This window comes from Diaphorina citri, unplaced genomic scaffold (assembly GCF_000475195.1).
Source record: "Diaphorina citri unplaced genomic scaffold, Diaci psyllid genome assembly version 1.1 scaffold2476, whole genome shotgun sequence".
Classification (NCBI taxonomy): domain Eukaryota; kingdom Metazoa; phylum Arthropoda; class Insecta; order Hemiptera; family Psyllidae; genus Diaphorina; species Diaphorina citri.
Window position 1 is genome coordinate 4527 of NW_007379897.1, and position 15313 is coordinate 19839.

At 38.5% G+C, this 15313-nt stretch overlaps 2 protein-coding genes and 1 long non-coding RNA gene across 4 annotated transcripts; 2 read left to right on the top strand and 1 right to left on the bottom strand.

Annotated features, from left to right (window-relative positions):
• Window positions 1–427: 427 nt before the first annotated feature.
• Window positions 428–2466, bottom strand: LOC103518999 (adenine phosphoribosyltransferase; the record flags this gene model as incomplete). The annotated part of the gene is made up of 3 exons (XM_017448021.2): window positions 428–720; window positions 952–1030; window positions 2227–2466. Coding segments are annotated over 3 exons (456 nt in total), but the record flags the coding sequence as incomplete, so codon positions are not given.
• A 200-nt stretch (window positions 2467–2666) lies between these two features.
• On the top strand, window positions 2667–3594 carry LOC113471466. Its single transcript, XR_003394155.1, has 2 exons — window positions 2667–2721; window positions 3453–3594. It is a non-coding gene; the product is annotated as an uncharacterized LOC113471466 (long non-coding RNA).
• A 4504-nt stretch (window positions 3595–8098) lies between these two features.
• On the top strand, window positions 8099–14387 carry LOC103519000 (Bardet-Biedl syndrome 7 protein homolog). Of its 2 annotated transcripts, XM_026830638.1 has the most exons (4): window positions 8099–8305; window positions 8613–8770; window positions 13538–13607; window positions 13975–14387. In XM_026830638.1, exons 1-4 carry the CDS (start codon window positions 8107–8109, stop codon window positions 14106–14108), a joined length of 561 nt encoding a protein of 186 aa, XP_026686439.1. In that variant the 5' UTR covers window positions 8099–8106; the 3' UTR covers window positions 14109–14387. The 2 variants fall into 2 exon arrangements, with proteins under 2 accessions (XP_026686439.1, XP_026686438.1); XM_026830637.1 differs by lacking the exon at window positions 8613–8770 and having other exon boundaries at window positions 13380–13607; window positions 13975–14138.
• Window positions 14388–15313: the final 926 nt, after the last annotated feature.

Here is a 15313-nt window from a genome sequence, read left to right on the forward strand (position 1 = left end):
TAGAAAACGCAGGTTCTCGTTTCTCCACAATTTCCATCTCTGAAGTATAACATACGTATACTTGGACTATCAGTGGAACTTTTCCAATATTAAATAACTTTAGACAAGTTGAGGTTTTTTAGGAAAAAGTTGATATTTTAACACCCACCATATTTAGGAACAAAAATACTCTCCAGAATTTCAGTAAGCTAACAACTTACAAGGCCAGTAGGCTGACAACTTGCAAGGAGGTCAGAACTCCAACAAGCTGACAACTTGCAAGATCAGAACTCCAGTAGGTTGACAACTTGCAAGGTCAGAACTCCAGTAGTCTGACCATTTGCAAGGTCAGAACTCCAGTAGGCTGACAACTTGCAAGGTCATAACTCCAGTAGGCTGACAACTTGCAAGGTCAGAACTCCAACAAGCTGACAACTTGCAAGATCAGAACTCCAGTAGGTTGACAACTTGCAAGGTCAGAACTCCAGTAGGTTGACAACTTGCAAGGTCAGAACTCCAGTAGTCTGACCATTTGCAAGGTCAGAACTCCAGTAGGCTGACAACTTGCAAGGTCATAACTCCAGTAGGCTGACAACTTGCAAGGTCAGAACTCCAGCAAACTGACTACTTTAGATGGAACTTTCTGTCTCCCGTTCAAATCTTTAAGCTCCATGACTGCAAAACACTCCACTACGTCCACTCCTAGGGTGGTCAATAGTTGACAGGATGCTGCCAAACTTCCTGCAGGAAAGAGAATAATGGTGTCATTAAAATGGGGAATGCTAACCTAGTTAGCTTGGAGGGTAGCGCGCCAGTCTTGTAAGCGCTAGGTCGCGAGTTCGATTTCCGTCGGGGGCGAACTTTATCCTAAACAGAAAAGGTTCGTTCGGTAGGCGGATGGCTTTCTCTTATGCTGCCCTCCTATTATCATCCCTCTATCAAACTCTATTGATCCCAATGTTATGTGCTTACCCCCAGTAGCTATGAGGTCATCCACAATAAGAGCTTTCTTGCCTGCTTTGCCTCCGTCCTTTTGAACTTCTATGCAGTCCTGAAACAAGATATGATCCTGTCAGATAGGTATCTAGAATTTTAGGGGGGTTTGATTAGCCCAATGGTAACGCGTTCGCTTGCCATGCAGAAGGTCCTGAGTTGGTTCCTACCAAACATTTCAATGGGTTACACACGTGTGGTGTTCGGGTTCTGGTGTTCTTATCGCCCTTCCGAAGAGGGACATTCTACAGGATGGACATGCTACGACACGGATCACATGACAATAATGTAGCAGCTGTTTCATTTTTATGAAATAAAAACGATGGTGAAACTCTTTTCTTTTTAAGTAGAAACAATCGTAATCCAGCCATAAAATCACCGTTCCAGTGGCCGAGTGGGTATCACACTAGGCCGGGTTCGACTCCCGAGAGGGGGGGGGGTTTCGATTCTGTGCCTGGAGTCATGATCCTGTCAGATAGGTATCTAGAATTTTAGGGGGGTTTGGTAACACGTTCGCTTGCCATGCAGAAGGTCCTGAGTTGGTTCCTACCAAATATTTCAATGGGTTACACACGTGTGGTGTTCGGGTTCTAATGTTCTTATCGCCCTTCCGAAGAGGGACATTCTACGAGATGGACATGCTATGACACGGATCACATGACAATAATGTAGCAGCTGTTTCCTTTTTATGAAATAAAAACGGCGGTGAAACTCTCTTTTCTTTTTAAGTAGAAACTGGAGCAATCGTAATCCAGCCATAAACTCACCGTTCCAGTGGCCGAGTGGGTATCACACTAGGCCGGGTTCGACTCCCGAGGGGGGGGGGGGGGGTAAAAAGATTATTGAATTAGATTTAATAGCAAAGGAGGCACTTAGTAATGTTGTGATATCCACAAAAGTTGTGAAGAAGCTCTGCGTTACCACAAAGAATTTGAGACTTGACTGATTGAACTCGACCAGTGGCGGCATTACCAGTGTTAAAAGATAATTGAAATATGAAAATTGATTGCAAAGGAGGCACTTAGTAATGTTGTGATGTCCACAAAAGTTGTGAAGAAGCTCTGCGTTACCACAAAGAATTTGAGATTTGACTGGTTGAACTCACCGTTCCATACTCCAGCCCATATTCCAATCGCTCCACCACTCCCGGAAGCTTGCCCTTCTTCCTGATAGGTACGAATGGGATATCCAGCACCTGTCCAATGTACGGACCGAATAGAAAGCCTCGAGACTCGATAGCGTAGATGAACTCACCGTTCCATACTCCAGCCCATATTCCAATCGCTCCACCACACCCGGGAGTTTTCCCTTCTTCCTGATAGGTACGAATGGGATATCTAGCACCTGTCCAATGTACGGACCGAATAGAAAGCCTCGAGACTCGATGGCGTAGACTACGTCTATTTTGTCTTTCAGGGAGAGGGCGTAGCATTTGAGAAGACAATGGAGCGCGGTGGATGCTGCTTGGTCTCGGTAGACGGAGAATATGTCCCTGGGGGGAGAAAGAAAACCAGGGGTCGAGTAGGTTGCAGGGCCGTTTCTAGAGGGGGACCCCCCCTACATCACTGTTTGGACCATCGGCCCCGCAGGATTTCTTGTGACAATCGTCGAAATCAAATTTCAATATTAACGTCGTGGTTATGTACCGGGTTATGATAGGCTCGGGCTGTTGGGTTAGGTTATTGCTTCTACAGTTTGGGGTCCTGGGGCTAGACCGGAGATGTTCCATGCTGAACCCTCACTTGATAGGTAAGTGAAATATAAATTTAATTTTCTCTATGTTAAGCATTAATGCTTCTGTCTGGCTGAGGGACTATAAACAGAGAGTAGATCAGCGTCTATCTAGGGGACTATAAATAGGGACTCGGAATAGACTAGTCCAAATTTCCTTATGCTATATCAATAGCGAAGGTTGAGTGCGCAGGGCATCCACTCATAAAATTTGTAGCCTAAATCAAATGTCAGCCCAAAGCAATCACCCTAGATAGGGCTGATTTGAGAGGCTGACGAAAAACGCCGACCCCGTTTGTACACGGGAAAAGGTGAAGAAAAAGAAGAAGAAGAAGAAGTTAAGCATTAATGCTTGTCATAAATGTCGGTCGTTCCTAATTTGTTAGAGAGTTCAAAAAAAGAACTACTCTTTTCAGTGGACTACTCAGTCAATGAGTCAGATTCTAGAACATTTAACCCACTCTGCTCTTCAACTAAGTAACTCCCTATAGCCTATCCTATACCTACCTGTGGGTATGGGGAGTTAGTTAGAATCTTTAGGATCTAAATCTAACTCATTAAACGCCCGAACTTATGAATAAAAATTCTCGTTCTCAAGTCACTGAAGTCAATTATGAACAAACAAATGTTTGGAATTCAGTGCTACTTGAGAGCCAGTATTTTGTTCGTAATATGGGGTGCTATAATTGGGAGGAAAAAGAAAAATAATGGAAAGGACAAAGTATTCACCAAGGATGCAATTGTTTCAGCGAGAGCAATGAAGTGTATGATGGAGTAAGCACAGCTTCATTTCTAGAGGATAATGTGGAGGATATGATCCCAGGACCTCGGCCTCTGGGATAAGGATAAAAACCAGGATCAACTCGATGGGGGTTTTTTTCTTGGTGGGATTTAATAATGAACTCTTGAATGGAAGCTAACCACTAGGCGAGGTTAACGCCGGAGGCGTTCTCTACCACCTAACCCTTAGAGCTCCATTAGTAGTCAAATTCTCAAATAAATGAGGATAAAATTCCATGCCTCGGCTGGGATCGAACCCACGCCCTCCTGTTTACCAGGCAAGCGTCTTGACTACTACGCCACTGAGATGGGCGAAACCCAGTGGTCCTGGAAACACACCTTATGTGTTTAGGAATAAGTTCACCCCGGGTGGGAATCGAACCCGAAACATAGCGCTTTTCTAAGTGGCAAGCGCGCCGCTACCCGCCAAACTAATAAGGCTGGCTTCTTTTTTACATTCTATCTTGAACTTTCAAGAAGGTGTGTTCAACTTCAAATGTTTGTTCCAACCACCTTGAAAGGTTACGGGTAGGTACTTTACTTGCTTTTATTCCATTACTAAGATGAGCTAATGTAAGGTTTTCTAGAAATAATGATATTTATTACATACTGTAAATTAGTGTAAATACAACAAATTGTAAATATTTCGATTTTGTATGTAAAAAAAATGGTCTTTTTTTTCCTAAAGTAGCACAGTATTTAACTGTGTAAGTAGATAGTTTCCTGTTGATAAAAATCGCAGTCAAGTGTACATTTGTACAACTTTCAAAGCGAACGTTTTTGGCCCAATATGGATTTTTTTAAAAGCCCGCCAAAAAAAGTACTTAACGTCGGCAACTTATGCATGTTGCCGTCATGCGTCATCTGCCGGCAGCACTTCGTTTTGGAAATTTGGGAGGGAAATTTCAAATTCCCAAACTGGAAGTTAGAAAATTTAATTTAAATTTTTTTGAAGAAAAACCCGAAAAGCCCACTTTCTGGTAAGTTTTCAAAGGTTTTTCTTCTGAATTTCAGTAAAGCAACATTCTATATCATTAAAATTACAGGGATAAGACCCTGAACTCGCTATTTTCAGTTATAGAGACAACCCCTGTTTTGACAGTTGGCGGTCGGCCTCAAATTTCCGATAACCAATAAGCATTCTATGATTGATCAACGTGCATCTTTAGGTGCAGTCCTTTGTCCCCTTTTTTGGTCCAGAATAAGCAGTTTTTTATAGGGCTACATGACAAAACATCAGACATTTTTTCAGAAATTGTAAAAAGAATGACAATCATACAACAACAAAAATTATCCATTATCAGTATTAAAAGAATGAAGAACATGGTGCATCTTAAGGTGCAGTCCTTTGTCCCCTTTTTTGGTCCAGAATAAGCAGTTTTTTATAGGGCTACATGACAAAACATACAGATATTTTTTCAGAAATTGTAAAAAGAATGACGATCATACAACAACAAAAATTATCCATTATCAGTATTAAAAGAATGAAGAACATTTATTTAATTCTTAGGGAGGGGGGGTCCATTTGACATTTCATTGATTGAAACTTCATGACACTATTGTCCATAGATCGAAAGCTTATTATGAAATCTTTAGTTGTGTTGCCCAAGAAGATTAGAACTTATCTCTTACTCACCTTTAAACTATCACTCAAAGTAGCAAAAAGTCCTTTAGATGTACAATAGATGAATATGATGTATAAATTTCTCACTTCAGGTAGAATTTATAAATCACTGATAGTCATGAAGTTAACATGAAGTTTTGAAATGACAAATGACTACTTTGTTTGTTTATAATTATAATTACCAATCAGCTGATTTATTGATTCCAAGTCTACACTCTAGAGCTTTTGAAAACGATCAGTCAGTTATTCTTATTATTTCCCTTTACCTACCTACTTATTTTGCAAACTGAAATCTCTTACAAATGTTCAAGTACCTTTATTATTATTATTATTTGACAGGAAAAAGCCCTCGTGAGTCCAATAGTGAGTAGGTATCTACCTTATTATTATTTCCCTTTAGCTACCTACTTATTTTGCAAACTGAAATCTCTTACAAATGTTCAAGTACCTTTCTTATTATTTTTTGACAAGAAAAAGCCCTCGTGAGTCCAATAAGGAGTAGGTATCTACCTACCTACCTACCCCTATCCAGTTCACCACTGTTTTTTTTTTTTTACTTATATTATTTGTTAATTTTATTACCAGTAACTACTCAATCAGCCCAAAGTGAATCATGGTCATGAATGAAGATGATAATGATAGCAGCTCAGACGAGTACATTGACTACAAGGCTCAATATAAAACTCTCAAGAGGAAGCTGAAAGCCCTTATCACCGTAAGTATCTACATAGGTACAAGAAATGAATATTTAGATATTTATTTATTCAAAATCACCCACACAGATGTTTGCAGTGTGGGACCTCCTGGGCTAATAAAGGTCCTACAGGGACTTACAGGGGCCCAGGGGCTGCCAGCTTACCTAAAAGTCCTAAAACAATTTTAAATTAAATGAAATTGTTGTCAATATAAGTAAATTTAGCATGAAATACTAAAATGACTCTGTTGTTTATCTTTCAGGAAAATGAGTGTTTCCAAAGTGTTCTCAAAAGCAGTCAGAGGAAGTTACTCAAGGCTTCACGGGACAAATCATTTCTCTTGGACCGCTTGCTTGAGTATGAGAAACCTGTATGGTCAGATTCAAGTGACGGAGAAGCCACAGAGTCCTCGGATGAAGAACATAAACGTGTTGATTTTAGATATTTATTTATTCAAAATCACCCACACAGATGTTTGCAGTGTGGGACCTCCTGGGCTAATAAAGGTCCTACAGGGACTTTCAGGGGCCCAGGGGCTGCCAGCTTACCTAAAAGTCCTAAAACAATTTTAAATTAAATGAAATTGTTGTCAATATAAGTAAATTTAGCATGAAATACTAAAATGACTCTGTTGTTTATCTTTCAGGAAAATGAGTGTTTCCAAAGTGTTCTCAAAAGCAGTCAGAGGAAGTTACTCAAGGCTTCACGGGACAAATCATTTCTCTTGGACCGCTTGCTTGAGTATGAGAAACCTGTATGGTCAGATTCAAGTGACGGAGAAGCCACAGAGTCCTCGGATGAAGAACATAAGCGTGTTGATTTGAAACGGTTAGTGAGAAGAGTTTAATTAACAAAAATGTAAATAAATTAAATTGGGTAAGCTAATGTGTTCCAAAGCACTGTGTACCTTGGCGTTTTCATACAATAATTCAAATTTAATTGAATTTGGTAGGTAGGTTTTTCTTCTTCCTAGCCTTTTTCTACTTATAATATAGGGTTGGTGTTTCTTATCAGTCCCTTCCAGGCAGCCCTATTGTGTACCTCATTCCCTGTTAAATTTTTCTCACTCAAAAAGGCTAACTTCATAGGTACATTATAACTTAAAACAATATTATAACTTAAAACATCACTTCTAGTAGCTTGATAGTTAATAAATAAATAAAAAATCCAAGGTTTAGGTGAAGGGACTTACAGCCCGCAGGTTGAGTTAAGCTTATATGAATCTAATCTAAAATAATAACTTTAGGGCTGATTTGAGAGGTTGACGAAAAACGCCGACCCCGTCTGTACACGGGAAAAGGTGAAGAAAAAGAAGAAGAACAAGAAGTAGTCAAGCATTAATGCTTGTCATAAATAGGGGTATTTTATTTATGTGAAATGGAAATTTTTCCTAATCCAAAATATTCCACTGTGGTCACTTTTTTTATCCCCACCCTAATGTAGCAGTTGTTTCATTGCTCCGAAATATACGGCGGTGAAACACTCATCTCACAAAACAGGGTGTTCAACTTTTATCTTATCTGATGTTTACTACCTACTAAATTAATTATCTTTACTATTATGTTTATAAAAGCAAGAGCCCAAATAAGATAGGGATAAGGTGCAGTAAAAGAAGATTTAAGAGAGAGATCCATTCAATCATTCACACACTGATCGCTCAATCTCCAGAACCTCAACACTGAAAAGCTGAAATTTGGTAGGAACATTCCTAAGATGCTCTAGAATTCTAGATGTGGTGAAATAACAGGTGATTTTGCCGAAATCAAAACCGATCTCGAGTTGTGATCCATATTCCTTGGCGAAGTACGGGCAACCTGCTAGGAAAGTTTTATTCTATGAGTTGAAGTTGTAAAAGTTTCGTATCCGATCTGCCTAAACAAGAAAGGTGGTTAAGATTATTATTACTATTATTATTTAATTTTTAAATGTCGATATTTGTTTCTGTAGCACGGATTTCTTTACTGATGAAGATGATTTTTCATGAGAATTGGTAGAGGGAACTGTGACTAGTGACGCATTATCGCCCCAAAATGGACGAGAGAAGAAGTACAGGATAGCCGTTCCGAGAACGAACCTTATCTGTTTAGGTTAAAGTCCGCCCCGGGCAGGTGCGCTAACCTCCAAGCTAACTAGGTTGGCGAAAATGATTACTGCTTAGCTAAATTCGAGACATTTTATGAAATACTGACAGGCACATTTTTACCTACTCATTTAAGGTTTGCTTTCTAATTTGGGGCATACCTAGGGGTCCATTTACTATTTGAACTAAAGACCCAACTGACTCAAGCGACGGGATTGCATTCCATGGTTACGGGTCCGAAATTCTGTATTCTCCATAGCAAATTACTGACAAAAGTCAGTAAGTCACCAGACATTGTTTTCTGTATTTCCAGCAAAGGTTTCATCAGTGTGACGTCAGATAGCGTTAGTTCTGTGTCCATACTTCAGGATTTCATCACTAAGAGCGCCACCAAGAAGAAATCCAAGTTTGATATACAACAGCGTGAGTCTCTCTTCTCATATTTTTAAACCGAATTGTGCGATCTGCGCTCTATAAATTCTGTTTCTATTCTGAATAAAGAGCGTTGACGAAACAGATCATTCCTAAAGTAAATTTTGCTGATAAATACGTGTAATTTTCCGATTTCTCACACGTATAAGTTATTATAATTATTATCATTATTTTTTAGCTAATATAGTGTTCAGCTTTTTTTACTATGAAGGGTTAAGGGGGAAAATCCTTACTAACTTTGTCCCAAAGTGAATGCCCAAAAGGGACTTTGGCTAATAAGTAGTTTCATATGTTTCAGAGTTCCACGAAAGCACAGTCATTTCCACGTTAAAACTGATCGATCCCAAACTTCAAGAACATATCGATCTGCAGGCAAAATACGACTTGCTGATTGCACTGCTCGATATTCAAACATTAGACGCTGGATGTGACACGCTCATACCGGAGTATCAGCAGATACTGACATCCTATGTATTAACATTATTTCTTACCGTTTATATGTATCCATAATCATATAAACGGTAAGAAATAATGTTCTGTTAGGTTGTTGGCGGCTACTCCATGTTCAGACCAAGGAATATAGCAGCTTCCACAGGATTGGTCCAGCGGGATGCTGGGTCAGGATCAGTTGACTGACTTGGGCATTCGAAAAGTTCTGTTAAGTGGGAGAGATTGCCTTTTTAAAGCGTCTACTTTTTTGGGGCATTCTTACCTTTTTGAACCTTTTGAAAAGCCTTACTTCGCAAATGTGACGTAATATTACAGGAGAAAAAGTCTTTAAAAACCTGACATAACTATTATAGTTGTAAAGTTCTTTCAAGAGCGCAGCCTAGATGTTAAGAGGCGAACAAGTTTTAATAATTCTATATTAATACGAACTACTAAGGATAAAGGTAACATTTTATGAACAATATCTTGGTGATGTTCCAGGTTGGCTGTTTGGTTTAACTACGGAGTCTATTGATAAGCAAAGCACAGAACTGAATGCCAACATTAGCCCAGCCACAGATGATAAGATCAGGATTTCCAAACTCAAGTGAGTCAAATAATACAGTTTTGTACCTTTTTTACGTCCGAAGACCGACATGAAGACCCAGAAATACAGAGACCATTTCATGTTATTGAATTTCACTGGAATCCAACCTGTGTTTACAATACTGACTAGTCAGGTAGTTAATGTTGTAACACGCCTTACACAGAGATACATATGTACATTTTTTTTTTTTTTCCAAAGAATGTAATTTTATTTTGTTCTTTACAATGACATCAACTAACGTTACAATTTAATAAGAATATATTATGACATTGTGATTTGTATTTTAGTGGATATACCCCAACGTTATGGACTTTCGTCTGTGTTAAGTGAGTTCTAAAAAATAATTTTATAAGCATGGGGAGTTCGGATTTGACTCATTGACTGAGTATTCCACTAACAAGAGTACCTGATTCTTTTTTATAACCCACTCTTTACACTTTTCTAGTCCTACATAAAATGTCAAATGGATCCGGTGTTATGTTTCTTTCAGAATGGAGATAGACAGTCTAGAGCTGGCAGTGGCAAAAGAAAGGCAACAATATAGTAGTCAGTCGACATTTTGAACCATTTTTCTCAGCCTAAAGCCTGTACGTACACACGTTACGATTTTTCTCAAGTTCAGATTGTTTGATAAATCAATCACGTGTAGGTCCGTGAAACTGGAAAATTTCTGTACTATAAGTACCCGTCAAAACGTGCTATTTATCGTTCGATCTCATAAAAATTGTAGCGTGTAAACCGGGCTTAAAAGAATGCAACATATACTTTCGGAAAATTCCGCTAGGCCGCGCCACTTGTACAACAATACAAGGAAGAGGAAAACTCGGAAAATTCCTCCTCACCCCCTCCTCCCCATGTCTCCCCCACCCCCTCCTACGTAACATGTTGGAATGTATAAGGTACAGAATGTTTCTCAAAGCTGTTTCGATCGATTAAATTTCATATTATGAAACCTTTCGGGACATATCATGGCAAAAACCTGAAACTCACGCGAGAGACACAATTTTATTTCGACAAAAAGTCTGATGTTTTTATTTCATTATTTTTTCCTTTTGAATAAATTTTATTTGTACAAAGCGATAAAATTCCCAAACAGGCTCACGCGAGAGACACAATTTTTTTCGACAAAAAGTCTGATGTTTTTATTTCATTATTTTTTCCTTTTGAATAAATTTTATTTGTACAAAGCGATAAAATTCCCAAACAGTTCTTGTTTCATTTCCGAGTTTTATTTCCCCGTGTGTTTCGTGTTCTAATTTATTTTTTTAAAATTCAGTTTTTATATATATAAAAAAAAGTGTTTTTCTTCGGGGTAAAATATCCTGGTGTTTTTTCTCTAAACGTTTTTTCCCTGTATTAAAGTCTAATTTCTCGCGAACAATCAAACTGTTAATTTCTACCCGTTTTTACCTCAAGTCACAATAAATCCCGTGTGTTCATTTTCTGTAGACCTTCGTTTCGTCATTTTCTAAATCCGTTAACTCTTTACATTTCAAATATCGTTTAGTTTTTTCCAGAGGTGAAAGTCCTCACCATCTTTTCTTGAAAGATGTGATTTTCACTGTTCTAAAAATTAGGCAATTAGACCTAGGCTATAAAAGGTAAATGTCCCCTAAGCTTTTGGCTCTTACCTATTGATTTAACTAGATCTACTCACCCCAGACGTGAGAAATGGGTGTTAAGTTATCAAATAAATTAAAAAAATAAATGGGTATTTAAATTACTAATATTAAATGACTAAAGTAGACGGAATTCAGGCCTAAAAAACTCTTCTTTAAGTGTCATAGAAGGGCTTAACTTTCGCCTCATGAATTTTCCAATATCATGGTTGGTTAGATCAATGAGTTTTCCTTGTTGAACCAAATGAACCCCCAGGTTATTATAAATGACTATTTAAATGACTAAAGTAGACGGTGGAATTCAGGCCTAAAAAACTCCTCTTTAAGTGTCATAGAAGGGCTTTAACTTTCGCCTCATGAATTTTCCAATATCATGGTTGGTTAGATCAATGAGTTTTCCTTGTTGAACCAAATGAACCCCCAGGTTATTTCAATATCATAACATGTTCTTCAGTGAGGGAATTAATTAGAAATTTAGTTCAAAATAAATTGGAATTTTAGTCCAACGTTTCTAATGAATTAATTTTTTTTTCAAAGGTTCCAACTCTAACTAATGAATTTGGAATTTTGGTTCAAAGGTTCTAATGAATTTAGAATTTTGGTTCAAACGTTCTAACTAAAGAACAGGAAAATTTGGATCAAGGGATTTAAACCTGATAGTCTATTAATTTACCTACATTATGTAGATATCAACAATTTTTGTTCTCATTATAAGTTCCGTAGGCTAAATTAGATGCATCTACAACAGGTCTTGTTGTTTTTCTTTAAAAATGTTATACATAAGTGATTTATTACCAGTCAAACTTCTTTAGACTGCGAGAATAAAGGGACTTTACAGTCCCTGTGCTGGCAGTCTAGACAAGGTTTATTCTGTTTTACAAGGTATATTTTGTTTTTGGTTCAAATGTTCTAACTAAAGAACAGGAAAATTTGGATCAAGGGATTTAAACCTGATAGTCTATTAATTTACGTACATTATGTAGATGTCAACAATTTTTGTTCTCAATAGAACTTCCGTAGGCTAAATTAGATGCATCTACAACAGGTCTTGTTGTTTTTCTTTAAAAATGTTACACATATGTGATTTATTACCAGTCAAACTTGTTTAGACTGCGAGAATAAAGGGACTTTACAGTCCCTGTGCTGGCAGTCTAGACAAGGTTTATTCTGTTTTACAAGGTATATTTTGTTTTGTTTTCTGACAAGGTATATTCTGAATACCTACTTTCTACTGTTACCCACCCGGGCGTAATTTTTAAGAGTATACATATAGGCTTTACAATAAATATAGAACCTTCCGAATACTATAGAACCTTCTAAGAGGATATCTCTTTAATAAAGTTCGATTTGAGCATTAGGTCAGTCCCTTAATTAAATGACAATCGATTGGATTGCCAAAACCCACTTTATTTCAGGGAGGTCAACTTATAATCCGGTCATACAGGCCGTGAAGGTCCAAAAGCTGGGCCACACCAAGTTAAATTCTAACAAAACCCAATGCTTCCTTACTTCCTCAGGCATGTAAGTGGGAGTGACCTATTGATAGCAGGAGATCATGTGCTTACTCATTTCCACGACTGTAAGGATGGAAGTAGTTATGTGTGTCCGGACGTCATCACTGGAATCATCGCACTTAACTCACTCAAGGTATGTGTACAATGGATTTGTCGTTCCTGATAAGTATTTCTGGATTCATTTTCAGCTTAAATATTTACTAATTGGCATTTCTGGTTCACTTTTCAGCTGATGTTCCTCATTCCTATCGTAGCGTGCCAAGACAAAACGCTGAAAGTTCTGAGAAGGTCCGAAGTTACTCAGACTATTCCGCTTGGTGGCGTACCTACGTGTTTACATTTGTTCAATAATGATGGCGGCGTAACTGGGGATTTGCTGCTTGTTGGTAGCATGCATGGGGATGTCACCCTGTATCAGATATCTCAGTAAGTAAAATGGTCTTTTTATACGGGATGGGCATGCTACGACACAGACCACATGCGTCTAATGTAGCTAAAGAGGGCTGACGAAACAGATCGAACTAAAGTAAATTTTGCTGATAAATACGTGTAATTGTTCGATCGATTCCGTATAAGTTAATTATCTTTAGCTATTATAGTGTTCAGCTTTTTTTTACCATATTGAGGGTTAAGGCGGAAAATCCTTACTTTGTCCCAAAGCGAATGCCCAAAATGGACTTTGGCTAATAAGTTGTTGTTGTAGCAGTGACAGCAGATCAGTCAACATCTCCAACAGATTCCAGGGTTGGAATGAGATCGAGAAAGGCGGTAGCTTGCATTGGGTTCTCCCAGAGGTCTATCGGGGTAAGAGTGGTTGGTTTAGCCGGGCAATTAAAGAGGTGATTTGTGTCATGTGGTGTTCCGGCGCACAATGAAGATTCATTCACATGTTTCAGAGTTCCACGAAAGCACAGTCGTTTCCACGTTAAAACTGATCGATCCCAAACTTCAAGAACATATCGATCTGCAGGCGAAATACGACTTGCTGATTGCACTGCTCGATATTCAAACATTAGACGCTGGATGTGACACGCTCATACCGGAGTATCAGCAGATACTGAGGGATGAGAAGAATATCAAGCAGCAGTACAAGAAACAGACGAACCTTTTCAAACATCTTTGTAGTAAGTGGTTTCTTACAGCTGTGCGGCGCGGTGGGGGGGAAAACAACAACACCAACAGACATTTTCACCCATTTCCTGATTTGAAAATTAGGACCGATTCAAATAATCTTCAATTTTCCATTCTATTGTAGGTATAAGTTCTCTATAGGTACATAATGTAACAGAAAGTAAAAAGAGTGAATTAGCAAATTGGCAATTGTATTACCGCACCGTTTTCAAGGAGTTGATATTACCCTTTGCGAACTTTAGCCTTTCCTTCATATAAGTTATAAGGTATTAAAATCGGTGGAGAAAAGGTTGGGTACTACTGTCTTGGACCTTTATGCGGAGTGTAAGGTTACCATTTCAAAATGCTTGTCTGTTACAGAAGCTGTGATGAATTTATACTTGGATTGGCATAAACATAAAGGCGTGAATGTGAAAGGCAAACTCCCTCAGCTAGAATCTATTCTGAATTCTAATTACTCCTTGGATAACGTCATTCAGTTCTTTGACCTTTGAACTTTCACTCTCTTGACAATTCCGACACCACTTTTCTCAAATATTTACAAGTAAGAACTGGGTGTTAGTGGAGACGCCAATTTCCAAGATATCAACTATTGGAGATGCCAAGGTCTCAAGTTCTTTAGTTGATATGATACTTCTGTCAAATGTAATTCCCAACAATTCAGGTTATAATATTTATATCGCAGGTTTTATTTTATCTGATTTCTTAGGGAAATTACTCGTATTAATAAAATACCTACCGATAAATACTACCCCTAATGTTCTATTAATGTACTTTAACGTATAGTCAATCGACATTTTGAACCATTTTTCTCAGCCTAAAGCCTGTACGTACACACGTTACGATTTTTCTCAAGTTCAGATTGTTTGATAAATCAATCACGTGTAGGTCCGTGAAACTGGAAAATTTTTGTACTGTAAGTACCCGTCAAAACATGCTATTTATCGTTCGATCTCATAAAAATTGTAGCGTGTAAACCGGGCTTAAAAGAATGCAACATATACTTTCGGAAAATTCCGCTAGATATCCTTTCACCTAGAAGGGGACGTGATGGCCATATAAACAGTTTTGAGCATGTGTACCAGGGCATTGAAAAGACATTCTGGGTTGGAAATAGCCTGGGTCAACATCTCCTCCCTTGTAAGTAAGGCCAGCCAGTCACTTTCATTTAGACCTGACAGGTCCGCCTGACACCTGATAGTGAATGGTTGACCCAAAGCATAATCATAGTTTTAGGTCACCAGTTGTGTTTCGCTTTGTTCGGGTCTTCCCCAGCCATCCAGAGTCGATCGCCTATCCGGGCCGACGAGGCAAAAACTCAAAATCCTTCGACAATATGTTCGACAGGATACGCCCGGAGGGTGGGCTAGGATTTCCCGGTAAAACTTAGATTAGAGAAGGGAGAATATCAATATGTTACATTTCCCGGCAATAGTTGGTACAGGGATATCCTAGGATTTCCCATTCTCCGGGATTATTGGATTTCCCGGTAAAAACTAGAATATAGAAGGGAAAATATGTCTCCTCTCTATAACATTTCCCGATAACAGTACAGGGATATACTAGGATCTCCCGGTCTCCGGGCTTATTGGATTTCCCGGTAAAAACTAGAACATAAAAGGGAAAATATGTCTCCCTTCTATAACATTTCCCGGTAATAGGACAGGGATATCCTAAGATTTCCCAACAAAACCTACGT